Source organism: Pipra filicauda, unplaced genomic scaffold, assembly GCF_003945595.2.
Source record: "Pipra filicauda isolate LSUMZ 115617 unplaced genomic scaffold, ASM394559v2 scaffold523_size368350_pilon, whole genome shotgun sequence".
Taxonomy (NCBI): domain Eukaryota; kingdom Metazoa; phylum Chordata; class Aves; order Passeriformes; family Pipridae; genus Pipra; species Pipra filicauda.
Window position 1 is genome coordinate 71,514 of NW_024104669.1, and position 27,941 is coordinate 99,454.

At 44.2% G+C, this 27,941-nt stretch overlaps 2 protein-coding genes and 1 long non-coding RNA gene across 14 annotated transcripts in view; 1 reads left to right on the forward strand and 2 right to left on the reverse strand.

Annotated features, from left to right (window-relative positions):
• On the reverse strand, positions 1-20,235 carry RRM2B (ribonucleotide reductase regulatory TP53 inducible subunit M2B). The gene is made up of 9 exons (XM_027717583.2): positions 20,132-20,235; positions 15,291-15,446; positions 13,498-13,614; positions 12,423-12,556; positions 10,778-10,872; positions 8,683-8,816; positions 4,571-4,675; positions 2,755-2,868; positions 1-2,265 (listed from the first exon to the last, which is right to left on the reverse strand). The coding sequence occupies exons 1-9, from the start codon at positions 20,183-20,185 to the stop codon at positions 2,113-2,115; spliced, it is 1,062 nt and encodes a 353-aa protein (XP_027573384.1). The 5' UTR covers positions 20,186-20,235; the 3' UTR covers positions 1-2,112.
• Positions 20,163-26,273, forward strand: LOC120324418. The gene is made up of 2 exons (XR_005565717.1): positions 20,163-20,829; positions 20,962-26,273. It is a non-coding gene; the product is annotated as an uncharacterized LOC120324418 (long non-coding RNA).
• Positions 26,274-27,941, reverse strand: part of UBR5 (ubiquitin protein ligase E3 component n-recognin 5) — an 86,015-nt gene continuing 84,347 nt past the window's right edge. For all 12 annotated transcript variants that reach the window (XM_039387031.1, XM_039387033.1, XM_039387032.1 and 9 more), the window contains one exon: positions 26,274-27,448. In XM_039387031.1, the coding sequence (XP_039242965.1) occupies positions 27,236-27,448 (213 nt within the window). In that variant the 3' untranslated portion in view covers positions 26,274-27,235. The remainder of the gene's footprint in view (positions 27,449-27,941) is intronic.

Here is a 27,941-nt window from a genome sequence, read left to right on the forward strand (position 1 = left end):
TAAAGGCACGGTTCTCTCCACGCTCACATTTTATTGAAACTATACACATATTTTACACACAATTTGAGTGGGAGCTGTTGTACCAGACTTTGGTATCTCATATACATTTACAGAACCTGAGGACATTGCAGTTTCATATTTGAATACTCTCTATACTCTCATCTTAATTAACAACACTCAAAACAAATGCTTTTTAGTATGTTCAGTGACATAACAGGTTCCATTACTCAACAACAGACCCATTTACAATATTTTCTCTTTCTCCCTATCCACACAATATTTCCAAAAGGCGCTTGATTTTCCTCTCTGAGTCCACAGTTCTCTTGCAGCTGCAGGACATTAGTTAGGGCCACTGGTTCCATCTTTTCTCTGTATTGTCCAGGCTGCCCTCTGCCCTCCTCCAAGTAGCTTATGTCAAATGATGCAGGCTCCTCTCTAGGAAAAAAAAAGCTGTCCCATTTCCACGATCAGTATATCCTCCTGATCTTTTACAGAGACCAAACGGAGTCAGTTTTACTGCTTATTTTTACAGCAGGGACAATTGTTCACTAAGAACTATGCTAAGGCAGTGAACCTGTTTATGAAACTCAGGTACACAGGGCTATGGCTGATGTGGGCTGACAGGGAAATAACACTTAGACCATCCCATCACCGATAACCCTGGGCTGTCAGCTCACCTCATGCCAGGCCTATCGAAAGCAGCAAAAGATGTTTGCAATGATAAGACTTATAAAAGCTCTCGCACAAAATGCTGAACATTACGAAAAACTCTTGGGTTTAATAAAGCAGAATCCTTTGTCTAGCTTGTGTAAACACTCACTTCACCTTTGAAAAGAAATGAACGTGTCTATTCACAGATAAACCATCTACAACTGAATAGTATTCCTTCCACCCCAAGTATCACTGCAGCACGTGAGCCATTCTTCAGTTGCTCCATTCTCTGCATGTGATGTTAAAAAATTACAAACAGCTTTCAGGCACACACTGGAACACACCAAAAACCAAACAACAGTCCTTCGTAAAATACTGCTAATCCATACTACTTCAAGGATTGTTTTTGAAAGGTTTAATACCTTCTTCTTTGGTGACAACAGTTCTAATGATTCACATTAAACCCACAACTTGGTTTACCTTCATACACTATTGGTGCTTCCTTACTGCCCAAGCAGTATGTTTGTAGCACCTCAAGGGAAAATCCCTTGGAAGGATATGTCTTCTCACCCCATCAATGCACAAGTGAAACCGAGGTTTCCCCCAGCATGTCAGAGAAAGATAGACAACACCCAGAGGTGGCTGTTCCAGTGTCAGATGCCGATTACAACTCAGCACAACTACAGACTGCTTAATAAGGCACTTAATCAGTGAAGCAGGGAAAAACAGACTGCACAAGCCAAAGAACTACAGGATGTGGTTTTTCTCCTCTGTTAATAGGTATGCCTTTTCAAGGATCATTCAAAGTCCACTGACTTGCTCTAACAGCTGTAAGACAAATTTTGCATGTATTTGAATTAAACACTTACCAAGAGCCATCACCTTTTCAACCAGAGTAAAACTGTTTTCAGACAAAACCCAAGTTAGAGGGGAGATCAAACTTTATTCCTGGGTTTATAGTTCCGACCTGAATAATGTCTTCCCCCATTCAATTATTACTTTATCTGCAGCAGGATGAAAGGGAAGAGCTTTTACTCAAGACCAAATCTATAAACATGAAAATAATTTATTGCAACATTTATACAGAGTGATACCTCACCTGGTTTTCAGATTAAAATACCATAACATGAGGTAAATATGCAGTTTGCTTTCTTAAAACACTACCAAAGTCTTAAAAAAGTAGTAGTATCCAGGTAATTTTTAAAGACAGCAATGACAGCAGATGATCAGGGGAATCTTAAAAAGGCCATCTTTTTACAAAGCCATATAAATTTTTTAAAAATTATCCCCCTCCTTTTTTTTTTTCAAATGACACAGAGAGAAATATATTTACTCCTCTGACAAACAACACAAAAACCCAGAAAAAAAAATCCCAGTAGACTCTGATTCCAGGAGATGAAATTAAGTCAACTTCACAGTAGAAAGGGAAACGAGGAGCAGGAAGCAGTCACTATTTATTTATCAAAAATCTGCATCCAGAGTGAAGACATTGTCCATTGTTTCTGCCATAACAGCAAAACGTTGATATTCCGAAACGCGCTTCTCAAAGAAATTTGTTTTTCCTTCCAGAGAAATATTCTCCATGAAATCAAAAGGATTTTCTGCATGAAAGACCTGGGGAAGGAAAAAACTACTACAGTGCAGATTCTGATAAGGAAATAATGCTTTAAAAATAAAAACAAAAAACCAACAAACAAAACAGTCAAATCCCTTCAAACTAGACCATCCCTGCTGCAATATGCTGTCGGATCTATGGACACCTATCTAAGCAAATTCAGTACTGCCACTCCCAGGGGTTTGGTCTGTGGTGAAGTTCACCCGTACAAGTTGCCTGTTATTCTTTGAGGACTGCAGCACTTGAGCACAGCTTACTCTTTCCATTACAAACCTGCCAAGCAGCTGAAGAGAAACAATGGCCTAAACTGTTCTTATTCTTTTAAACAGTGAAGCAGATATATTAATACCATGGTTTCAGCTGTCACCCACAGAAAGTCCATGTGCTAAATATGACCTGCTCCCAGGCATGATAAGAGAGTGCTTTGTGGTGAGAGCTTTCCTGGGCTGCACTGGCAGGCCAGCATTCGGGGTAATTGCATCTCTTACCTTTGAGAATCCGAGCTCCATTAGTAACCGGTCTGCGACAAATTCAATATATTGCTTCATCAAGGTGCAATTCATTCCAATCAGACCTACAGGTAATGCCTCTGTCAGAAACTCCTAGAAGTTAAAATACAGGTGACATTTAGATAAATGAAATTTAAGAAGAGAAAGGAGAGAAGACAGTTGTGCTTCACAGTAACACAATTTATGATGTCCCAGGCTCCCCAGGCAGTTGTCTTGCATCACTAAATTCAAAAAGTGTCTTCTGTTTTCAGTAGTTGTTTGTATCTTCCTTTATTTTTAGCATGTTGTTCTGGAAAAGGCACAAGGATTTTTATTACTGCCCTCTCATCTGCTTTTCCCCATCCCCCCCAGCTTAAGCTTCAGTATAAGCTTAAGCTCTAACTTCAATAACACCTACAGACCATAGTAGTGGGACCAGGAATAGATCCAGAAATCACCAGTTTTCCTTGGCTTCCAGACATTACAGAATGAGACATCAGAGAAGTAGTGATATACGCGTGAGCTGAACCCAGTCATGTATGTGTTTAGGCACCTCTCAGTGTTGTTGAGATAAAGCTGGGGAATTTGTCATCATCACAGTAGTTAGATGACAACAGAAAAGAAAGACCAAACTAAAATCCTGCCAAACACTCAGCAGTGCAGAAACTTGTATCTGCGGATGGGTAGCACTTCACATGAAAGAACTCGACATCGGTCTCAGAGGGAGTTAAAACCCAGCATGGTACGCATGGCCAGAACAGACCCTGCCTTTTCCCGAGGACAAGCAGAAGAAACAAAGATCCTTAAAGGCCCAAGATAAGCAAACTCTTCTCTAAGAGACAGTTGCAGTTGGACTACATAATTGTTTGTAGGTTCCTTCCAACTGGAACTATTCTATTCAATATCAAATAAGACACTCTTTCTTCCCTACTGTCATTAGGGAAGAAACCAGCTACCAGCTTCAGCTTCTCCCAGTTGCCTGACAACTGAATGACAGAATCACAGAATCAATTTGGTTGGAAAAGACCTCTGAGATCATCAAGTCCAACCTATGACCAAACACCACTCTGTCAACTAGACTATGGCACTGAGTGCCCTGTCCAGTCTTTCCTTAAACATCTCTTGGGAGAGTGACTCCACCATCTCCCTGAGCAGCCCATTCCAACGTCTTATCACCCTTTCTGCGACGAATTTCTTCTTCCTGTCCTAAACATCCCCTGGCACAGCTAAAGACCATGTCCTCTTGTCCTGGTTGCTGGTCACCTGTGAGAACAGACTGACCCCCACCAGGCTACAACCTCCTTTCAGGCAGTTGTAGAGAGTGATGAGGTCTCCCCTGAGCCTGCTCTTCTCCAGGCTAAACACCCCCAGCTCCCTCAGCCACTGCTCACAGGACTTGTGCTCCAGACCCTTCACCAGCTTTGTTGCCCTTCTCTGGGCCCACTCCAGCACCTCTGTGTCCTTCCTGAAGTGACAGACCCAGAACTGGACACAGGTCTTAAAGTGTGGCCTCACCAGTACCAAGTACAGGAGGACAATAACTGCCCTGGTCCTGCTGGCCACAGTATTCCTGATACAAGACAGGATGCCACTGGCATTCTTGGCCAGCTGGGCACACTGCTGGCTCACGTTCAGAAAGCCTCTGACTCTTACTGTTACCATTAAGGAAGACGGAAAGTATAGTATGATGCATCAGGGACTCAGGCCTAAGCCAAGTATTAAATATGGAATCCCAAAAGTTGGAAGAGTAATTTATTTATTTTCACACATCAGATTGGTCCTGCACTGCCCATAATGCTGTCATAGTCAGACTTACCTGCTCAATTTCAACAGCATTAATGATGATCTCACGGACTCGCTCTTCTGACGGTCTGTTCACTAAATAATGGAACATTAGACAAGCAAAATCACAGTGCAGACCCTGAAATAAGAGAACAATGAAAAAAATAAGTCAGTTTTACCTTCCTTCTCATAGTTTGCTCTTACCCTGAGGCAGCCTCATTTGGATTGAAGCTTCCTAGCCTCCTGCTTCCTTTGACAGTCTTGTTGTTATCACATGTAGTGCATATTTTCAGTTTACAATTAAGTAACATCTCAAATCCAATACATGCCACCTACACCAAAATAATGCTCAGCATACATGTTTCTCAGGTAAAATTTTGTTGAGGGCTGCTCTCTGAGGGATCCTACAGAGAGCCTTGCTAGGTCTCTGCCTCCCATAAGAGATGATTTTGCAGAAAGACTCCTACATCAAGACCTGCACAACTACCTGCAAGTTAAAATAGACTGTTTACCTACTCTTCGCTTCAAAATACTTGGTTTAAGTTCTTTCAGTGTCATTTCTTCCCTTGATTCTCCTAACAGTACTTTAAGAAAGAAAAATTCAGATTAGAGTCACCAAATTCAAGACTAACAGATCATCTCTGCCCCAACTAATCCCACCTTCACGTTTCACTCAGTTATTCTGCACAGAGCCTCATAAACTGTGCTCTTTTCCAGGATTTCCAGAAAAGCCTCCAGCCAAGATAAGATAACATTAGGAGATAAGCAATCCCTCACAATACCAGACAGCTACTCCAAGAGGTGCCTCGGTTGCTATTTGACCTGCATGGCTACAGCTTGAGCCTCTGGCTTCAGCCATATCCACCACTGCCAGACTAAAGGAGCACTGTGCTACTGCCTTTCCTCTCAACAGCAAGGTGGTCATTACAGCCAATAAGCACCATGACCGCACATCCAGAGTGAAAGCCTGTCAGAAGGATTTGGCAGACTATGGGCTACGAGACAATCCAGTACTACCATTAACAAGGGTCAAAACAAAACCAAGAAGTGAAAATTTTTTTGGAAAGGCTATAAAACCCTTGTGATTCAGGTGATGAAACAGCCCTGAAATACCACAATTTGGGAAATATCCTGCCTCTAGGGACAGCCTTAGCTGCCTGCTGCTGTCATGTCCAGGGCAACATCACTAGCAGGATGCAGGATATGCCTGGCTTCTCCGATGAACCAGTGTGCTCTGCTGACTGGTGTTCCCACCAGCTTTGCACCTTTCAGAATCAGAGATGCACCAGCTCAAGAACAGCCTGGGAACAGAGCCTCCAGCTCAAAAAACATACTGAGTGTTAATCATTTATCTGTTCAGGTGCATCAAAAACCAGTTTGTGCAGCTTTCCACTGTGGATTCTTTTTACTGTTATTGCTTTTGTAACAGCATTTCCTGGTTTTTGGCGCAGGTGCTGTGTGCACCAAGCCTTGCCCTTCATAACAGCACTGCAGTTGGAATTATGCCAGCGGAGCCCAAGAAAAATTCAGTCTTTTGGTGCTCAACTCTGCAGAGAAGAACAGTTACACTCATTCACCTGTAAGTGATCCTTCTAACAAACAAGTCTTTCCTCACTCAAATGGATCAGTTCATAATAACTCAAGGAAGGTCAAGGTTGGAGAACTGTTTGGTTTTACTTACTGATCATATCACTTTCTTCAAGTGTCTTTTAAAGACATACTGTAAGATGTCTCCTTTCAAATCAGTTTATCTAACCCATGAAAATTACTTCCATTATGATAAAACTCTTTACTCTTTTAGACCAACTCTTTTAAGTTACAACCACTACAATGCTTATACTGCATACAAAACTGGTCTTTCCACTTTTTCAGTGCTGACAGCAATGTAAGTAGTGTGGTGCACAAGCCTCAACCACAAGCAACAGCTGCCAACTGGCAGGAAGCAGAGAAAGAAAGGGGCACTTGTCAGCACACGGCTTGTCATGTTTGGTGTGATCACACGCAGCCCCTCAGACCCCTCACATCTTAAGCTAAGAAGCACTCCCCTCTAAGGCAGATCAGTAGCTGCCCCTTCCCAGGAGATTCTATTGCTGTGCAGCAACACAAGAACATGGAGAGGGTCAGTATCTGCTGCTTCTGCAGCGACCTGCCACAGCTGGCCTAGTGACAGAGGCAGGTGGCTGTCTGCAACCGTCAGAACCCACAAGTACGAGCAAGTGGGGAGTGGTACAAGGAGACCATTTGAACTTGCCTGAAGGCTCAGAGTCACACACTAGCCAGGTTCTTGCTTCAGCCAGCACCCACTACAGTTGGGGACCATGCAATTCCACCCCAGTCCTTGAGCAGCCAGGCCTTTGCCTCCCTTCACAGTAGAGGAAAACAAACATCCCCTTCAATCTAAAAAGTTCACCTTTTTGATAATACTATATGCATTAGTGTGCTGGGTTTGGCTGTGATAGAGTTTGTTTTTATTCACAGTGGCTGGTATGTATCTCTAAGATAATACAGAGATGCTTTTGTTATTGCTGAGCAGTGCTTACAGAGCCAAGGCCTTTTCTGCTTTCTGTACTGCCACACTAGTAAGGACGTTGGGGGTGCATGGGAGGTTGGAAGGAGACACAGCTGGGACAGGTGACCCAAACTGACCAAAGGGATATTCCATACCATGTGACATCATACCCAGTATACAAAGTGGGTGGAAAAAGGAAGAAGGGGGGGCAGGGGGACATTTGGCGTGATGGCGTTAGTCCTCCAATGTGTAACCGTTACACGTGAGGGGACCCTGCTCTCCTGGAGGTGCCTGAACACCTGCCTGCAAATGGGAAAAAGGGAATTAATTCCTTGTTTTGCTTTCCTTGTGTGCACAGCTTTTGCTTTCCCTGTTAAACTCTCTTCATCTCAACCCACAAGTTTTCCAGCTTTTACCCTTCTGATTCTCTCCCCGATCTTAACAGTGGGGGAAGGGAGTGATGGATGGCCAGGCCAAAAAAGTGGTGGTGAATGGAGTTAAACCCAGCTGGTGGTATTCCCCAGGGCTCAGTTATGTTATGTTATGTTATATATGCTATATATATGTTACTGGCCCCAATGGCCAGTCCTGTTTAACATCTTTATCCATAATCTGGTAAAGGGGATCGAGTGCACCCTCAGTCAGTTTGCAGAAGACACCAAGTTTGGTGGGAGTGTTGATCTGCTGGAGGGTAGGAAGGTAGAGGGATATGGACAGGCTGAATCAATGGACTGAGACCAACTGCATGAGGATCAATAAGGCCAAGTGCTGGGTCCTGCACTTGGGTCACAACAAGCCCATGCAATGCTACAGACTTGGGGAAGAGTGGTTGGAAAGCGGTCTGGTGGAAAAGGACCTGGGGGTGCTGGTTCAGTGTGGCTGAACAGGAAGCAGCAGAGTGCCCAGTTGACCAAGAAGGCCAATGGCATCCTGGCCTGTGTCAGAAACAGTGTGGCCAGCAGGACCAGGCAGTGATTGTCCCCCTGTACTCAGCACTGGTGAGGTTGTACATTGAATCCTGTGCTCAGTTTTGGGCCTCTCACTACAAGGAGGACATTGAGGTGCTGGAGTATGTCCAGGGAAAGGCAACAAACCTGGTGAAGGGTCTGGAGCAAAAGTCTGATGAGGAGTGGCTGAGGGAGCTGGGGGTGTTCAGCCTGGAGAAAGGAGGCTCAGGGGTGACCTTACTGCTCTCTACAACTACCTGAAAGGAGGTTGTAGCCAGGTGAGGGTCAGCCTCTCCTCCCAGGTAACAAGCAACAGAACAAGAGGAAATGGCCCCAAGTTCCATCAGACAGGATGTTAGATCAAAACAACTTCATGGAAATTGCTGTCAAGAATTGGAACAGGCTGTCCAGGGAAGTGGTTGAGTCACCATCCCTGGAGGTATTTAAAAGACATGTGGATGTGGCACTTAGGGACATGGTTTAGAGGTGAACTTGGCAGTGTTAACAGTTGGACTCAGCAATCTTAGAGGTTTTTCCCAACCTAAATGATTTTATGATCCTATAATTATAGCTAGAAGTCTGCTTCTTTCCCCTTTCTCTGTCAACACTATGCATTCTTCATGAATATAATCCTGCCCTTCCCCTGGAAACTCACTTTTCCCAAACAGTATGTAGGACACGCCACATTACCTCATCTCTGCTAATAAGTTCATTGGAGAAAGTCAGTCCAGGCATCAGGCCCCTCTTCTTCAGCCAAAATATAGCAGCAAAGGAACCCGAAAAGAAGATGCCTTCCACTGCAGCAAAGGCAACCACTCTCTCACCTGTTTAACATAACACGTTTTTTGTTAGACACAAACTACTGTATTGCTCATCAGCAACATACACCCTCAGACAGACTAATGCCAGAGAGGAACAATCCCCTTTGCAGCACTAGGTGCTGTTTGTGAGCACATCCTTCAGCAGATCCCGAGGCATACAGGGTCTACAAACCCAACAGCACTCAACCACAGGCAACCCCAGCAGAAATGAAGAACGAGGGCACCCACTGAAACTGCTGTGGGTCAGAAGTGAAAGAACATAATTGTGGCCAAGACATTAGTACTCCATTATCTCTTTCTCCTAAAAGGCAGGAAAACGGCTGTGTAACGACAGACAAACCGAGACAAGACCCAATCTCCTATAAATTAAACAAAAAACCTTACACCTTCTGCTTGTTGAGAATCTAGATAAAACCATATTCTTACAAGAGTAGAAGACAGAACATAATTCATCAAGACACAAAAAACTATTTATGTTATCCCACCTTTTATCCAAGGAAAGCATAGCATTATTGGTTCCAGTTCTCTCTGTTCTCTACAGGTGTGTGTTTCTTCAGACTACAAGACCATCTGACTGCTTAAAGACACACCATTCCATGTACACTACTTTAAAAAACTTCACAAGATCCTTGGGTATATTCTAACATGAAGGGCTTTTGCACTAAGTGCTGGTGCCTTTTCCCAGTGAGAACTGCACAGAATTTTGTTTAAAAAAGAAAATAACTGCAAAATAGCCAGACGTCCCACTTCCTCTATGAGATACATATGCCAACTACTGGCTCATCTGAAGAAAGTTAGGAAAAAAGCATGGAGAGCAACACAAAACTATCACAGAAGTAATTACGGAAAGAATTTTTCCGGCAACACCAAAAATCTCCCAGTTTACTTCTGTAGAGAAGTGGAGAAAGGCTGCTCATACAATACAGTTTAATGACGCACGAGACTGAGTATGAGTGTGGATGAAATGCACAAAGTTTGGGGGCAGGGAGCAGGGGGAGTGTAGTTTTTTGAGTTAGGGAATGTTCTGATTCCTGGCACACCCCACACTGCTGGGAGCCAAATGAAGGAGATGATGAAGGGGCTCCACACACAGCAAGCAAAGCCAGACTGAGGAAGGAGTGGGACACTCCAGGACAGGACAGTGTACAGCAACAAAAAAGAACCCCACTCAAGCAACAGTGTGAACAACAGATGCTGCAAAAGAATGATATTCAGATTTGTTTTGCTTGTCAGGCTGAATCTCTCCATCTCCTATACTTTCTTGAAATATAGAGGATGTTTGGTTTAAAAAATTCACCAGTCCACCCATTATGCATTTCAGCTACAGCCCGCCCTTCAGAGTCGACCTTGTAAGCTGAATGCAGAACACTGGAAAGGATGCCCTGTATTGTGCTGATGGAAGCTGAGCCAGTGTCACAGCTCTGAAATGAGATACAAAAATTAGAAACCTGGTTCCAATAGCAAACCAGAAACACCAGCGACAGATGGTTCTTCAGTCTTTTTGTCCAGCCTCAGTTACAAAAAAAACCCCATGGATTTGTCTATGTGGAATGAACATAGAACACAGAAAATGCCTGGACCTCAGCTGCCCAGTTCTGAACACTGGAGTACAAAATTGGAGCCAAGTGGAAGAAATAATCAAAACTAAAAAATAAGGTCTACAAGGAAAAACTGAAGAAACCAGGGTTGTTTGGTACAAAGAAAAAAAAAAAAAAAAGACAGAGAATTCCATAAGCATTTTTCATAACACAATTTCAGGGGGTACTGCCACTACTATATTTCATTAGCTGAAGATAAAAACATACATGTTCACTAGAAGTTCCTTCTAGTTCTTTAGTTAAACCAGAGACCCAGAAACCACTACATCTGTGGAGAACTTCATTTCATGTTCCAAGGGTGCAGCTTACTCACAGAGGATTAGTTTGCAATATGCAACGGAAAAAAGTTTTTAAGAAGCTACACACCAAAAGTGGATTCTCGGTCTTCAATCCACTTCAGAGCCCAGTCTGCTTTCTTCTTGATACAGGGCATTGTTTCAATAGCATTAAATAAGAAATCCCTACAGAAGAAAATAGAGGCAAAACATCAAAACAGTGATTTATGCAAATCTGCCCTGGTTGTCCCTTCTGGCTCAACCAGACAGAGGATCCCATTATGCAAGGCTCTGAACTAACCCAAGTTAAGAGATTATTCCCACCCCAAAGGAGTGATGATCTGTCCTGCATTTGGCTAGGATAGAGTTAATTCTCTTCCTAGTTGCTGGTACAGTGCTCTGTTTTGGATTTAGGATGAGAATAATGTTGATAACACACTGATGTTTTAGTTGTTGCTAAGCAGTGTTTACACTAAGCCAAGGACTTTACAGCTTCCAACACCACCCCACCAGCAAGTAGGTTGGGGGGCATAAGAAGCTGGGCAGGGACACAGCCAGGACAGCTGACCCCAACTGGCCAGAGGGATATTCCATACCATACGATGTCAAGCTCAGAACATGAACTAAGAGGAAAGCTGGCTGGGAGCTGCTGTTTGGGAATTGGCTGGGTATCAGTCGGCAGGTGATGAACAACTGCATTGTGCATCACTTGTTTTGTACATTATTATTATTTTACTTTTCTGTCCTATTGAACTGCCTTTATCTCAAACCATGAATTTTAGCTTTTCCCTCAATTCTCTCCCCATACCACTGGGTGAGGGCAGGCAGTGTGGTGATAGCTGTGTGGTGTTTAGCTGCCTGACAGGTTAAATCACGACATGATCTCTGACAGCAAGGGCAGAGAGAGGGAGACATGCAGAAAGCAACAAACCCAAGGGCTCAGAGGAGGTGAGATGCAGAGAGGGGAAGGGAACTCAAACCCATCCCAGGAGTGCTCACCCACCATACCACACTGCCTCTCAGACTTGAAGCCAGTCACTTCAAGCCTACCCGCTGAGCAAAACCTCGTTTTGCCCAGCTTAACAAAAGGAACTGGATTCCCACAGACTCTGTTCCCACGATGAAGGGAAACTTTACAGTTCTCCCACTGTCACCACACAGGATGCCACCATGGAAAACCAAGCTCTGGCTGACCATCACCATGGTGGAGTCTCTGAGGGAAAGTGGTACTTTTCAAATGTATTACTGTTTGGACTAGCAAGTTCTTCAGACAACAAAGGTGATTGGGCTCTCCGAAGAACCCAATCCTTCAAAAATAAGCAATGTCACAAAGATGCAATATATTGATCACAGTATATTACAAACACCAGCTGAATCATGAGCACTCAATTTCCTCAGGCTAATCCTTTGCTGATATGAGAGCAAGAACCACAGCAGCATAATAACCATTAGGAGTTTGTCTAACTTTTAACAACATTTCACAGAGTCTGCAATTCTTGCAAAGATTTATACAAATATTAACTAACCTTGTGACACTCTCACATAACTCTTTCGGTCAGTAATTCTCCTCTATATTTTGGGGGTCAGGCATGCAGGTCTTGAAAACTTTAAGGAACCTTCCCCAACTCCCCCAGTAAGTCAGTATGAAACAGGAGACAGATGCTGCTGCCCACATACGGTGCCACTGGCCTAAGTGACAGATTTCCCATGGGTCTCTAACACATCCAGAGGTTTACCTTTTCTTGGGGTCTTTGATGTAGGTGTCTATGAGCAAGCTGTACATCTCTGAGTGAACATTCTCAATGAGAATCTGAAAGCCATAGAAACAACGAGCTTCTGGGATCTGCACCTCCTGACTAAAGCGTGCCACCTATCAAAACCAGAAACATGACAATGAGTACAGTAAAACAGTCCTGCATGACACTACTCTGAGCTTAAGGAGAGACAAAAGATCTCTGCCACAAAGACAAGATGGGAGCAGTTCAGTCCTACTTTGTTCAGAGGTATGTCAATAGCACAGGTGTAGTGCAGAGGAGAATAAAGCAAGCTAGCTAGAAGTAAATACATCTCTTACATATATTGGATAGAAAGCTGAAGCATGAGAGCATACATATACAGGAGTAGAATAGCAAAATATTGCAATGCTAAACATTTCATACTGAACAAAGCCTCAGACCTTTTGTTGGTCTTTAAAAAAATAAACAATATGACATAAGACATGTTCGTGCAATATGTGCACGTATATTCTACACATTATAAACATTCGAGATTTAAACTGGGCATTTGCAGACAGATACCACTGCTAACCTGTGGTGAGATATTCTCCAGCCCAGAACAGACTGCAGCAGAAAGATTTCCCCACCTTTCTAACAGCACTCACCTGCAGCCCTGAAAGGTCCTAGGATGCCATTCAGTGAGAGCAAAATGGATTTTACCAAAATGGGCCATACAGATCATGGCACAGCCATGGTCTGTATTCACTACTTCCCATTTAACATGAGTACAGGAAGAAATGTGGGGTTCTATTAAGTCATTCAGAAATGTGCATCAACACAGACAAGCAGGGGCTGAACTTAAAAACAGTACCCAGAGTAATGTGATTTGGAGTCCTGATGACCCCAGTTGACTCAATTTAAATCAAATACTGCTCCCAGAAGAACAAGCTGCTTGTTCCCCTTGGCAAAGGTGATGCGGAAAGGAAAAAAAGTACACATCTAATAAAGCTATGCATTAATGTGAGAAAGCTAAAATGAAAAGTCAATTTGCCAATAAAATGAGTAAGCATTCAATCCCTCTGTAAATCTTTCTCACCAGGTTTTCATTTACAATTCCATCACTGGCTGCAAAAAATGCCAGAACATGAGAGATAAAGTATTTTTCATCTGCTTTGAGCTTGTTCCAGTGAGGAAGGTCCTTTGACAAATCAACCTAATGAAAAAAAAAAAGAAAAACATTATTGGACTTCTGAGTTTGTCATTCTGTAAGAACAGAAGCAGCCCAGTCAAATGACCGAGGCAGAGGTTTGGCATTTGCTCTCAAATCTTTACATGCAGAGAATTTAAATACATGTAACTGTAAAAGACAACAGGTACACTGAAGTACTGCTGCCTCACTCTGCAACAGTAATATCATGTGCTTGTTTCACAGCTTGTACTTTTGTAACATGGAATAAAAATCAGTGTCTATTAAATAAATAAATCAGATTTTGAAAAATATTACTATCTTTTTGTCATGAGTATGAACATGCACCAATAAGCAGAGCTCACTCTGAGGTATTTAAACTTTACTTGAAATAAATGCTGATACTCCAAGCAAGCTATACCCAAGTGTGCCAAAAGATGGCCTGAGGGGACTTTTGCCTTTGGCAGGTGTTCAGCCTCCATCCTGTTGAAGAACGGCATGGAGCAAATGCTGTGCAACTGCTCTTGTCTACCAGACCAAACTCTAGACATAGCAGAAAACCACAGCTTCCTTCCCATGGGTCTTTTTTGTTTGTTTGTTTGTTTGAGGGATTTCTGAACCACAGGAACAGTTAAGTAGGGCCAGGTGTGAAAAATACAGAGGCCTAAAAACTTATATATATATGTACACATGTATGAATATAAACATGTACACTTATACATGTGTCTAAAAACACATACAAACCAGTTTTACAGTTAACTTTCCAGTTCGTTTGGAAATGCACTCACAGATGGTAGGACAGTGTAAGAAGGAACCAGTAACATAGTAAAAGGGAAATGCTGACAAGGCAGGAGTTCAAATGCCTTTTCTTTAATGCTTTAAATCAACGTTTGCTGCAACAGGGCAGCAAGCCTTCCAGGCAGGCAATGGAATAGTACCTCTATGAACCACTGTTCCTCATCATCCCAGGACACTTTCTGGTCTATTTAGAGCCTTTCACTTCACTTCTCTGCAGTTGCAGATCACTGCTCACAAACGAGCAAAGGCTGCATAAGCTTAGAGTTGGAACAAGCAGCTCCCCTTGCAGATAATCTCTCCAAAGCAAAGCAGTGTTCAGAAGTCTCCACTGCTGCAAGGACAGCAAACCAAGTACTGCTCAGGTCTGGCTAACCAGCAGCCTCAGGGAAGAACTTACAGCTGGCATTGTAACACAGGGCAAGCATCTCACCAGAACAATCAGGAGTCACTTAGAAGCATTTTTAGCAAGTGTCTCTGATTAACACAGTGTTCCTGGAAATTAGGTGCCTAACATTAAAAACCAGAATTCACCTGAAATTGCCCAGAACATCTTACAGGGCAAGGAGTTAGTTGCAGGCTCAGACATCACAGCAGGGTAGGAGCTATGTGACCACAGTTCAGAGCTATCCAGCTTAGAGTCACTCTATAACCAGAGGAGCAACCCAGGATACAACTCCACCTCATCTTAAACCAAACACCTAAATCAGCTCTGCTGAATTGCCCTGTGGAAGCAGCTTGCTTTCCACTGTCCATGAAGGGAGTTCTGTTTTGGTGCTGGCATCCCTTGTTCTATGCCATTAACTCCAATCCTTACAACACAGAAGCCAGCGGCAGAGCTGGGAAAGGAGCACCAGAACACCACTGGTCTGAGTGCCTTGTGCCAACCCACTGGCCCCAGGGATCACCTCTTCTGCTGTCCAAAAGGAGGCCTGAGCCTGCTTATACATCTTCCATATGTCTGGGTACTGGATGGGGAAGATGACAAAGCGGCGGTGATTCTTCCTGAGAAGAGGCTCCTCATCAAGGTCCAAGCCATTTTCAGCAGCACTCGGTGGGGAGCTCTGAAAATAAAGCACAGTTCTGGTTAAAGTTACCATGACCTATTCCTCTTCTTCCCCACATCCCAAAGGTGTGGTTCAAAGGCCACCCGTGTCACACAGACACTCACCTGCCCTGTCCCTGGGGTACCTGCCCCCTTGCCCTCCATCTGTGCTCCTGGGGCAGCAGCACTGCCTCTCCACCAGCTCCTTCCAGCACAGCTCACACCAAACACCCTCTCCCAGCTGTGCCTGTGCCAGGAAGTGCCTGACACCTGTGTGCCAAAGACAAAGCCTTTCTGCAACACGAGGAGGAAATCTGCCCTGGGAGACAACATCAGCTGCAGTGGTACTCACACATGTGTGAGGTCACCGCTCAGAGCTGCAGCCCACAGCCAGCACAGCTCCACCAGGCTCATCGCCCAGGGTACCCCACAGACATCTGCTTTATGCTGAGCCACTGGGGCCTGGATGGACTTGCTTAAAAATGCCATGAGATCACAGAAACTAATCCCAACTGATAGAGGACAGCCCTGTGCCACGGCGAGTCTCAGCATGGAGGTTCGTGTATGCAACCCTGTAGTGTGCAGAGGGCAGCCCGCACACCACTGTAGGCTGCTCTGGAGGCTCTCCCTCAAGGGCCAATATGCAGCTATGTGACTCTCTTTCCAACAGCTGGTAGCAGGAAAACCTCTGCCTGGAGTCACTCATCTCCACCCTGATCCTTCTGTGGGCTCCCAGAGAACACATGAGCACAGCTCTTCCTCAGAGAGCTCCCAGCCTGGCCAAAGTGGGGACAGCTGACATTTAGGAGGCAGGCCAGTGAAAGGCAGCACAGAGAGGGCACTCTATGAGCAGGGCCTTCACCTCACCTCCTGCTGAGGACTGCCAGGACCAATTCCAGGCAGCATTCAACCAGGCACATCAGCAAGCACCTACTGAAGACAACAATTGTGAAGAGCTGTCAGGACAGCATACTGCAACCTCTCCAGAAGGGCTGGTGACTGATCAGAAGTTTAGCCAGCAGGATGCCTATCAGGGTCAGTTCCAAGATCCCACTGACACTGCTGTAGAGGATAACCAACCACAGGCAGTATATGAAGCATTACACATAATACAGCAGGAAAGGGCAGCTAAAGGTTTTGAATACCATTGTTACTACCCCCCTAGGAGGTGCCAAAGTCCTTTCCCTACCCATCTGCTTGTAACAACTCACATAATAAAAAGTAATCCTGTAGTTCAACTTGGAAAATACTCTACTTACATTTTTTTTATTTACACAGCTACTTACATTTTAAGAAAATAAATAAAACCCAAACACACATTGCAAAACTGGCATAGGCACCACAGATTCCCAAAGAAAACATATCAGGAAGCATATTCTGGGTTACAATTTTACCACTTTATTATATTTTTAAGTATTATTCAACTACATGAGACAAATTTCCCAGCATCATCTTGCCAAGTCTCTGCTGAAGACCATGAGAGTGCAAGACCTTTTGTATTTCCCAGGACACAGAGATGATTTCAGTAACCCACTGGAAGAATTTGGGCTCAGCGGGGATGGCATCTTGTCTTAGCACACACCTTCTCAGGGCCTGCCAGGCAGCCAACATCTCAATCTGCTTCTGCATCTATCATCATCCTTAAAAATGGAAACGCTGCAAAAGTCTTCCTTGTTAGCCCAGCCACTGCTGGCTCATAGACAGCAGTGGTCCACCAGGACCCCCAGATCCTCCTCCACAGTGGCCCCAGCCTGTACTGGTGAAGGGGGTTATTTCTCCCCAGTTGCAGGACCCAGCGCTTGCCTTTGTTGAATTTCAGATAGTTCTGCTCTGCCCATCTCTCCAGCCTGTCGAGGTCCTTCTGAAGGACTGCACAGCCCTCTGGGGTGTCAGCCACTCCTCTCAGTCATGTGATGTCAATGAACTTGCTGGGGAGGCATCTGCCCCTTCATGCAAGTCATTGATGAATAAGTCAAACAATACCGGGCCCAGTATCAACCCTTGGGAGACACTACTAATTATAGGCCTCCGACCCTGTGCCACTGATCACAACCCTTCAAGTTCTGCCATTCAGCCAGTGCTCAATGGCACCTCACTATCCACTCATCCAGCTCACGCTTCCTGAGCTTGCCTATGAGGATATCACGGGAGACACTGTCAAAAGCCTCACTGAAGTCTAGGCAGACAAAATCCAATGCTCTCTTGTCTATACAGCCACTTGTCCCATCATAGAAAGCATTCAGGTTGGTTAAGCTTGATTTCCATTGTGAATTCCCGCTGACTGCTCATGGTAACTGTCTTCCACGTGCTTAGAGGTGGCCTGAAGATTCCATCACCTTTCCAGGGATTCAGATCAGGCTGACTGGTCTGTAGTTTTACAAACTGTATAAAAAAATTTTTTTAATTACATGGTTTTGGTTGTTTTGGGCTTTTAATTTTGAAAAAGGACGGATCAGCCACAGAAACTACACCATACTGAAACCTCTCACTCAACCTACATCTGACCTCCACTATCCCCTTCCGGGGTGGAGAGGAGTTTCACAGGCAGGTTCCAAGTTGGCAGGCTGCCAGTTACAGGACAGTCCCATCTCTCTCCATTTTGGTTTCCATTCCTCTCAGCAAAAGTTTTACCAGAGTAATACTCGTTACCTAGCCTGTTTGTTAACACAGGCATGTACCAACATGTCTTGGCACAACTCAGCTGAAAATTCACGGAAGATCTTCTCTAACTCGATTTCAGATGCATTGCACATTCTGGTCACTGCTGGGAATTCTGAGCAGCCACCACCTCGTGCTGAAGGAGCACAATGGTTTCCCAGCCCTGCCTTCCTGGCTCCACAGGGCACTGGCAGGGGTATGAGGAGCAGGAGAAAGTAATAGTCACTAGGTCAACACTGCCCTCAATCTGCACCCCAGATCTTTTACTTAATCCTATGATGGCACATAAAACAGTCAACACTTACCACAGTAACAAAGGGTATCCAGTTTATTATGTGTATGTGCTTCACCCTGTTCAGACAATGTGACTCAAACACATAAAAGAGCTGAAGCTGGTGGGCACAGGCCAACCCACGCTCTAGCAGGATCAGCCACAGCACATTGCTCAGGACCACATCCAGATGAGGTTTCACTATCTCCCCCTTCAGAATAAACAACTCTTTTCTTACATGGAAATGGAACCTCCTGTGTTTCAGTGTGTGACCGATGCCCCTAGTCCCATCATGGGACACCACTGAGAAGCACCTGGCTCTGTTTCCTTTATTCCCTCCATCAGCTATTTACACACTCACAAGAGCCTCTGGAGTCTTTTCTTCTCCAGGCTGAACAGACCAAGCACTCACAGACTTTCTTCATATGACAGATGCTGCAGTCTCTTAATCATCAGCTCTTTGCTGGACACACTCCAATACGTCATATCCCACTTATTCTGCAACTGCTAGAAACAACTCTTCTGCTGATGACAATAAAGCAAATGGACAACAAAGACTGCTTAGTGGTACCAAAATTTCTTCCATTAATTTCAGAATCAGCAAACTAGGAAATAATTAACATATTTACAAACATACAACCATCACCCCACAGCAAGAGCTGTTGGGCTACATGTGCAAGTATCACAGTTACATGCTGCGTATCAGCTGTAGCCAGGGAAAAAGCTAAAGGTGCTGGCAGAGCCAGCACTGTAAATGTGGCACATACTATGAACCCTAGTAAGAGGCTGCACATGCATCCCATGAGCTCCCAAAGCATTCAGGCTAGCTGTAGGCAGTGCAAGCCATGCTAGCAGGGAGACTGGGAAGACCACCAGCATTCCTGGGAGAGACGGCTTGCGCTGTACAGCCTCTGAGGAGCACAACACCCGCTGGTTCCACACATCCAAGGGCATGCACAGGACTGACTGCCATGTGCCTCTCCACTGTGGGTACAGCATGTCACTGTTCAGGGGGAAACATTAAGGGGCTTCTTAGGCTTGTATTTAACATGGCACACCTGTTTTTGGAAATGGGTACTGATGAGACACAAGGGTTTCAGAAAGACCACACGGTTTCCCTTGACCCTCGCACACCCCGGCCCGGCTTAGCACGGTTATGCTGGGAGACACCAGAACGGAGCTGAGACACCTCCCAGGGGCAGACCCTCCTGGTACACAGGGCCTGGGAAGCCAGGTCCGCCACCAACATCCACACCTGCCGCCGTGGCAGCTCAGGGCAGAGGGGGCGAGCTCTGCCTTCCCGGCTCCCGGCAGGCGCAGCTCTGCAAGCCCAGACGCTCCGGGGCGGCAGGACCGGCGTTGCCCCGTCCTGTGCCGAGAATCCCGTGGCCTTCCGGGGCAGGTCCGCATCCCCCGCAGGTGCTGCCAGCGCTCCCTGCTCCCGATCCCGGCTAGCGGTCCGCATCCCCCGCAGGCGCCGCCAGCGAGGTGCCCGAAGGCTCCGGCCCTGCCGAGCCCGGGCGGGACAAGGGCGTAGGGGCGGCCCCGTGCCCCTTCCAGGGCTGTCCGTGCCAGCAGATCGCCCGGGTGGGCGGGAGTGCCCTGGGTCCCCCCGGGGCGGCCCGGCCCGGCCCTCCCCTGCGGGAGGCAGCGCAGCGCCCGGCGGTGCGGGAGGCCGCGGGCCCGGCCAGGCCGGGTCGGGCCGAGCGGCGCTGCCGCCGCTCCCGGAGCCCCCGCCCGCCCGCGGCCCCGCTCACGGCCCGGCCCGGCCTTACCTGCTCCGGCCCCGCCGGTTCCCGCAGCGCCGCCGGCCCTCGGCACTCGCCCATGGCCGGCGGGACTGCACCACAAGGGGCGGTGGAAGGGGAATGGCCGCGGCCGCTCCGCCCCCGGGGACGGCTCGGTAACTGCGTAACACACAGGCAGCTTGTGAAGGGCCTGTGAGCGTGCGTATGATTAATATTTGTTTCTGTCCCTTCTTGCAAGCTGAGAGATCTCATCCAGAGCTGGGAACCATCAGAGTTCCCTAGTTTCCTCTTTCCCTCCTCATCCCGAAGGTGGCCAGGCCCTCGGGCACCTTTTCTGTAGACATGTGAGTCCTGTACCAAAATAACCAGTCCTATAGGAGAGAAGAAAGGCCCCACCGAATGGATACAGCAGTTTGTCACAGAGACCTGAAATCAAAGATGCAAATCTAAAAACAAACGCCAGTGAGAACTAAAAGGTTTTCAGCATCAAGACCGGCAGCACGTAAGCAGGACTGACCCACTCTTTGGAGGCCAGTCCTCTGGAGCCGAGTGTGGTCCCTTGAAGAGGAGGAGAAGGAAGACATGGAAGCCTGGTGATCCTCAGTGGAAATGAGTCCGTAAAGACTGTTCACCCTCCCTGTGACTGCTGCCCAGTGCTCCCCAGTCCAAGTGCGGGCCAAACATCCTCAGCCCCCCTGCAGCCAGGGAAAGGACACGGTGCACAGGTAGGGACTTCAAGGGATTCTGGTGTCCCTCTCTGGAAAGGTAACCTTTGGTTTTGTTAGTTCTCTGTCATTAGGAATTTGGTTTGGTTTGTTTTTTGGTTTTTTTTGGGTTTTTTTGTTTTTTTTTTTAAGGACACCTGGCTGCCACAGTGACTGAGGCCTCCCCTTTCTCCCTTCCCAAGCATGGGAAGTGGGAGTTGGGCCAGCTGGGCTCCTCTGGACTGCATCTGCTTCCTACAGCTTTTTTATGCCTTGTGAGAGAAAGTCAAGCCTCACCAGGGCAGGAGATAAGAAAAGTGGTGAAATCTGTGCAGCACACCTGAGTAAGCATGAGAACAGCTCTGGTTTTCTTACATGGGAGTTTTCTGAGGTGCAGAAACACCTGCCTAAGCAGCAAGTTACTAAAGAGCGCACCAGAACACAGAAACAGTAAATGAGAAAAGGTGGTTTCACACTAACAACATCCGCTGTTACCTGAGTACTGCTCTTTCTGAGACAGCCTTTAAGTTTTATTACCCAGAGATACCTGTACAAGTTGTTTAATCTTCATATCCAAAACCACTCCACTTGTGTATTGAATACCAGAGATTTCAGCTTTTTGTCCAGAGCACAAAATTAGAGGGACACTGATGCAGAGCAAACCTGACTCATTTACACTGGCAAAGTCTACTGGTGTGTGTAATAGAGCACGATGGTGGTAAGAGGGAGATGCGTGAATTTCTGGGCCAAAACCAACAAGCGGCAGACTATTCGTATTAAATGACATCAACATGCCTGGCAGTTGTCTTTGTCCCCTAACCTGATTATCTTGGCTGCTGTTTCAGAATTCCCCAAATGATGGAATGTCCTGTTCTAACAAGGTTTAAGCACTACCACAAATTAATACAATTAGCAAAAGATAGGAATTAAATTATTTGGAGATAACTTCTTAAACTCACACCTGCCCTTTTACCAACACACAGCAAAAGTCTATTTACATGGTGTCTGAAGATTCATATACAAAGGAAAAATACTGCAAAGGAAATGTACCTCAAGGATTAACAAAAGAGTAGTTGGCTGTTCTTGCACCTCCACAGAAATTCACCAACTTCTGTTAGTTTTGTTTTATATAAATTAATTAAATCACGTACACAACACTGAAAAGCACTTGTGGAACTATAGAAGAGTTTACAAGCCGAATAAACATACATATGCAATATTGCATTATGCTCAGTTTTGCAAAATTCCACATTACTCAGCTGTACCTACAATGCCCTGTTTAGAACAAGCTCCCTGCTGGGGGCATGGAAGCTGTAGTCCTTCCTTAGCTCCCAAATGCCAGGTGTCATGGCAGTGGTCCTGCCCCGGCCCTCACGGCCCAGTACCTGCGCTGATCACAACAAGCACATGTGCTGGGAGTTGTGGAGGTGTTTCTGCATGGGGAGGGACTCTGATCCACAGGACCACGTCCACTGCAGAAAGCATGGCACAACTCTTGGAGGTGCAGGACACTCCACAGCAGGGAGGGAAGAAGACCCATGAGAACAGGCCCTCCCAAGGGTGGCCTGCGGCTCCACAACAGCTCTCTCACTCCGGTAATTGCAATTAATGAAGGTGCAGCAGCAGCACACATTGTTAGGACACTACTGGACAGACACAGACCTAACAGGCTCACTAGCACAGCTTTGCATGCCCAAAGCTTGCACTTTCACAGAAAGGCCAAGTCCCCAAATTTTATCTAAGGCATTCCAATTGCTGCTTTAACTATAATGCCTCTTCCCTTCCTCCCCCAAAAACTGTTACTTTTTTGGGGAATACTTAGCTGCCTTTTAAAAATGGTTTATAAAATTCTTTTTTTTATATGAAAATACCATTTTAGTCAAACTGAAAATTTTTCATTTACAAATTAGAGTCAAATCTGCTTTTCAGCTTAGTACTGTTTACTGTAGGAAAATCAATTTCTGAATAATTTCAGTATGTCTAAAGCATAAAATTCCCCTAAATCTCCTAGCGGAGAAACCTTATCTTAGGTTGTGGCAACACGCTATTTTCCAGGAGGTTCACATGACTACAGTATTCAAGCATAGGCATTTGTGTTAGCTGCCACAGCCACTGGACAAAGGGATACTGAAAAGTTTCACCATTATAGAAAAACAGTCCTGAAACACCTGGGAGCAACCAAGTGCCTTGTTATACTAAAGTCTATTACTATGATAGTAACTCACGGTGATAATAGACAAAAAACACCTTTATATTAAGCCATTGGCAAAGGGGGGAAAATAGTCTTTCACAGGATTGTGTTTCAAGCAAGACATCCTCAAGGTTTTTTTGTGGACAACTCCACAAAAAAATCCTTAAGAGATATAAAAAATTTAAAAGCCCTTCATGCTTCTCAATTTAGCAAATCTGCTGAGTAAGATACTCAAAGAGCTGCAAATGAAAACCACGAAAGCAATTTCCAACTAGCAAAAAGGATGCATCAGAGCTCCTGATGATGCTAAGAAGTCCTGTCAGGCAAGGACTACACTGTGATGGAGGCCAGATTCCAGCTGTGAAGCCTGTTGGCATCCTCCCCACACAGACCATGTGGGAACTTCCAGCACTGTGAGTTCAAGGACTGTAGTCACTGAAGCTTTCACATGACCCATTCACCTACCCATTTTAAATGCGTGTGGACATTCATTCCACCTCAGGGTAAGTTAATGCTACAAGTGCTGAAATGCAGTTAATCCAAACTTGCAGAATTTTCTATTTGACTTTGGCAGACCTGTTATTAAATAGGCAACCTGAGGAGTTCAGAAAAAAGGTCAAATCCTAGAAAGCTTGAAAAGAGAAAGGGAATCAGAGCTACTGAGCAAGGTATCTGTAGTTTGCCCTACAGAGTGGAAGCCAGAGAAATGCAAGTGTCAGTGAAGCAAGGAGTACAAACGCAGAAGCAGCTCAGAATGGCATTTACAGATGCACACACAAGAGACATGGTCCACAGGTCATAGGACACTATAAAAAGGGAGTTAGGGCACAGCAATGAGCATCTGAAGAGGAGGTTACTACAAACCTACTGAACAATCTTTCATGTGGTGTTAAGAGTGACCAAGAGCCATGCTGAATTTGGGCTCCCCTGAGAAACCAACTCATGGGAGGTGGTAGTGGTGACTGGGGAACTTCTCCCACCTGCACAGCAACTACCTGCTCCCTACACACTTCTCTTCAGATCCACATGTGGAAGTAAGCTTTTGAAAAACAGCAGGTCTCTATAATTTGCACAATTGCAAAGATAAACATAGCTTAAGAGATGAGGGAAATTTCCTTTCCTCTGCTTCCCTGAATGCTGCTGTACAAGGGTGTTGCTTTGGATTCACAAATTTACCAGTTTACCAGTTATCTAATGACCAAATGACTAACTTGCAGGAAGAAAAGGCACTCCCAAATCAAACAGATGAGAAAGGCCACATGATGTCAAGTAAGTCTATACAATTTTTCACTCCTGGAAAATTATCAAAGCTGGAGCAAGCGATTACCTTCTGTATTGGATACAGCTAAAACCAGAAACCAACACCAAGAATTAGCCATGGAAGTTAGAACTACAGTGTCAGTTTTCCCTAGATTCAGATTAGGAACTACTCTAGTAGTTGAGCATAACATTTTATTAGTAGCTACCTTTATCTCCTCTTTCAGCAGTTATGAACAGCTGGGGATTTAGACTATTAAAAAAGTCTAAACATTACAAAATTTTCCTTTAGCTAGTTTCTTTACCACATTTTAAGTGAACTAACAGAAGGGCTTAAGTCAAAGGGAAAGGAGGTGTATGATTTTAATAAACATTTTTCTTATTAAAATCTTGATATAGTTTATACCATACAGAGGAAAAAAAGCTATTTATAAAGCTACATACACATTTCAAGTCAATGATGACAGCATAAATCATTCTAAATTCCCTCCCTGCTTATCAGAATGCCTTGTGTGTGTATATATGGTGAGCTACTGTGCTATCTGCATAACTTTTGTCTAGCTATACATTACAGGACTTAAAAAATGTTTAAGCTATATACAGAAATATATATACATATAACATATATTTATATGTTATACATACACATACACTTATATACATATACACACAATACATATATATATATACACAGTACTTTACATGTATATATGGCCTTTCATCCAAGGGCATTGGATACTTTTTAGTACATCAAGCCTCACAAAGCTTTGTGAGGGAGGGAGCTTTATTTTACAGACTGTAGATTTGATGCCTATTCTAAACAGTTTCTTTTGTTGCTTTCCACTAAGTTTACACATTTCAGTTAGAGGCGATTTTGGTAGTAGAAGTAATCACACCAGTTTGAAATCCTGGCATAAGGTGTATGTTGCTCTGTACCTTTGTAACTCACTCTCCTTAGTATTAAAGAGCAGCCATACCAAACACCTCTATCTAGATTTGCGAGGCTGTACTGCTTTTTATTTTTAATTGATACTAACATAGTAAAATCTGATAAGTTTTGAACTTAAGGTACACTGGAAAGGTACAACAGGAAATCTCGAACAGCCTCCAATCCTCGTATATTGAAACTATCCTTTTCTAGGATGATTGATTTAGAGGAAGTATTAGTACCTGCAGAAATAATTCTACATCTATTTATTTAATTTATCTGCAGTTTAACTACACAAGCCCGAAACAGCCTTACTTAGAAAACAGGATTTTTAGCAACAATTTGGCAACTGGTGATGAGACTGTTGTACTGTACTCCATATCTCTAGCAACTAAATAAATGATGAAAACAGAGGCTTTTTTTGAAAATCAGATGTAGGTAACTTCTGGTCATCCTCAGACTAGCTGACAGAAAGGAAGACCCACTGGAGCTCTGGCAAAGGTGAGTTCAACTCGGATTTTGATGGAACATAATTTTAGCTCTTCCCAACAAAAGGAAATAAAAAAACCCACTAACATGGACTCATGGGGTTGGAAAAGCAAGAAAGAGGGAGAACATCAGCACCACAAAACCTCTTACCCCTTCAATACTTCAGTCTGCTAAGCTTTCAGAAATTTGTTTTGACACAGAAAAAGTATCTTCCTCCTTTATTAATCAATTCCTATCTCTCAAAAATCTCTCAAGCCTTAGGGAAAAGAAGTCATAGGTCAAAGACTGCCCTCCCCAAAAGCAACCAACCACTTCAAAAGTGAACATAAAATGCGGTTTGAGAATTTTATTCTAACCTAATTACCTTGAGATTTTTCAGAACAAGCCACTTTTCCTTCAAATCAATTCTGTGAAAAGAAGGGGTTGCCTGGCCCATTTCTTTCAGGATTCTCTGCTAACTGTAAAATGTGGGCTGAATGTCTTCTGCATGTCAATTTTTCAGCTACAAAATTCAGATTTTTAATGAACAACTATGTTTAATGTATGCTGTTAGCTGAAGTATAAATGGCTAAATAAATAAAAACTATTGTTTCCTCAGTATGACTTGGTATTTTGTCTGTAATTTCTTTATTAAAAAACTGTAACAAGATACTTAAAAAAAGGCTAGATACAAAAGAAGTTAAGCGGCTCACGAACATTGAAGTTTTCCAAAAAAATGTATCTTCAATAATCATGATCTTATAAACATTTTACAGTTACCAGAAAGTGCCCAGGCTGAGTTTACATAGTTAGATAACGGAGTACAAGTGTTGGGTTAGAACTGGTAGTGGAACAATCTCCTGACTGTCTGTTCACTGTAACAAGGATACAAAAATTTTGATTGTGAACTATGAAATACTGTGCATTGGCCTCATCATATTATGTACAGGGGAAAAAAAACCAAAAACACTAAAGGTACAGGTTACATGCAAAATATTAGGGATGGTAGCTGATGCACCAGAGTTCAATGCAATAGAACAAAAATTGCAATGAAAGTGGTTTCATAAGTGAACGATCCCAACTCTAGGATCTGAGCTGTCAGGAACTTTTTACAAGTTCAATATACATGATACACAACTGCAGCCAACCACAAATTAAACACCATAAAAAAAAAGTTAAAAACACAGAACATACTTAATTTTTTATTTTGAAATTCCCTACTCCCTCTATACAAGAACCTTTGCTGAAACACTTTCCACAAAGGCAGCAGTGAATTTTCAGAACATTTTACATATTTTCCCTCAGCAAAAAGATAAATCACAGTGTAAATTATATTGTTCTGCTGTCATCTTTGGCTGGGGTTAGGCAAAGGAGTTATTGACTAGCAAACTGTTGCAATCACAAATTGCTAGTGCTCCTTAGGCCTTTACGTTACAAATTTAGTACAGGAATGTTTGCATTTAAATCTTTAAAGTACCACCAGGGGTATGACAGCATTAACTTTCATAAACTTTTATAGACAAATGGAAAAATCTACAAAACTTAGCTAGTAATATTACACAGCAATACACACTTTTTATACTCTACACAAAACCAAAATTCTTGGTCTTAATGGCGAGTAACAATTTTTGTTTCAAAATCTGCTTAGAGGAATAGAGTGGGACATAAAGGCGAGAAATGCAAGTGTTTGCTGTAGGAAGATGTTGGTCATCTGGTGGCCTTATTGTGATGGATGGCATAGGCTGGAATCCCTCCTCACTGGCAGGCAATGATGGACTTGAGGTCCAAAAGTAAACCTGGAAAAAGAAGATGGCATTTAAAATTATGCTGTACAAGGCTGAAATTCATACTGCCCACATGTTGCGTAGGGAATAGGTTAAAAAAGAACTGCACAGTCACAGCAAGTTTGATCACACTACATTCTCTTCAATATGCCAGCTAGACTCCGTAGTCATGCTCCATGCTTCTGTAGTAGCTTCCTTCACATTCCTTCCTCAACTGCTCATTGTTAAAACTAATAAAAGCAGCACTCAACGTTATCCTGTATCAACAAATCCTCAGTAAATGAAATCTCCCCAAATCATCTGGGAAGGGGGTGACTGCCATCCATATAAAATGTATCAGAAATCTCTTGCAAACCAATTAGTGACTACAGAATGTAGTACCGGTACAGACAAAAGGCGGCAACAGGGAGTATTTGGTTTATTGTCTCAAGTGTGAAATAGTGACTTGCAGAGCTGAGTCACCACCAAAGAGTAACCAGATACTCCTTAAAATATATGCTTTAGA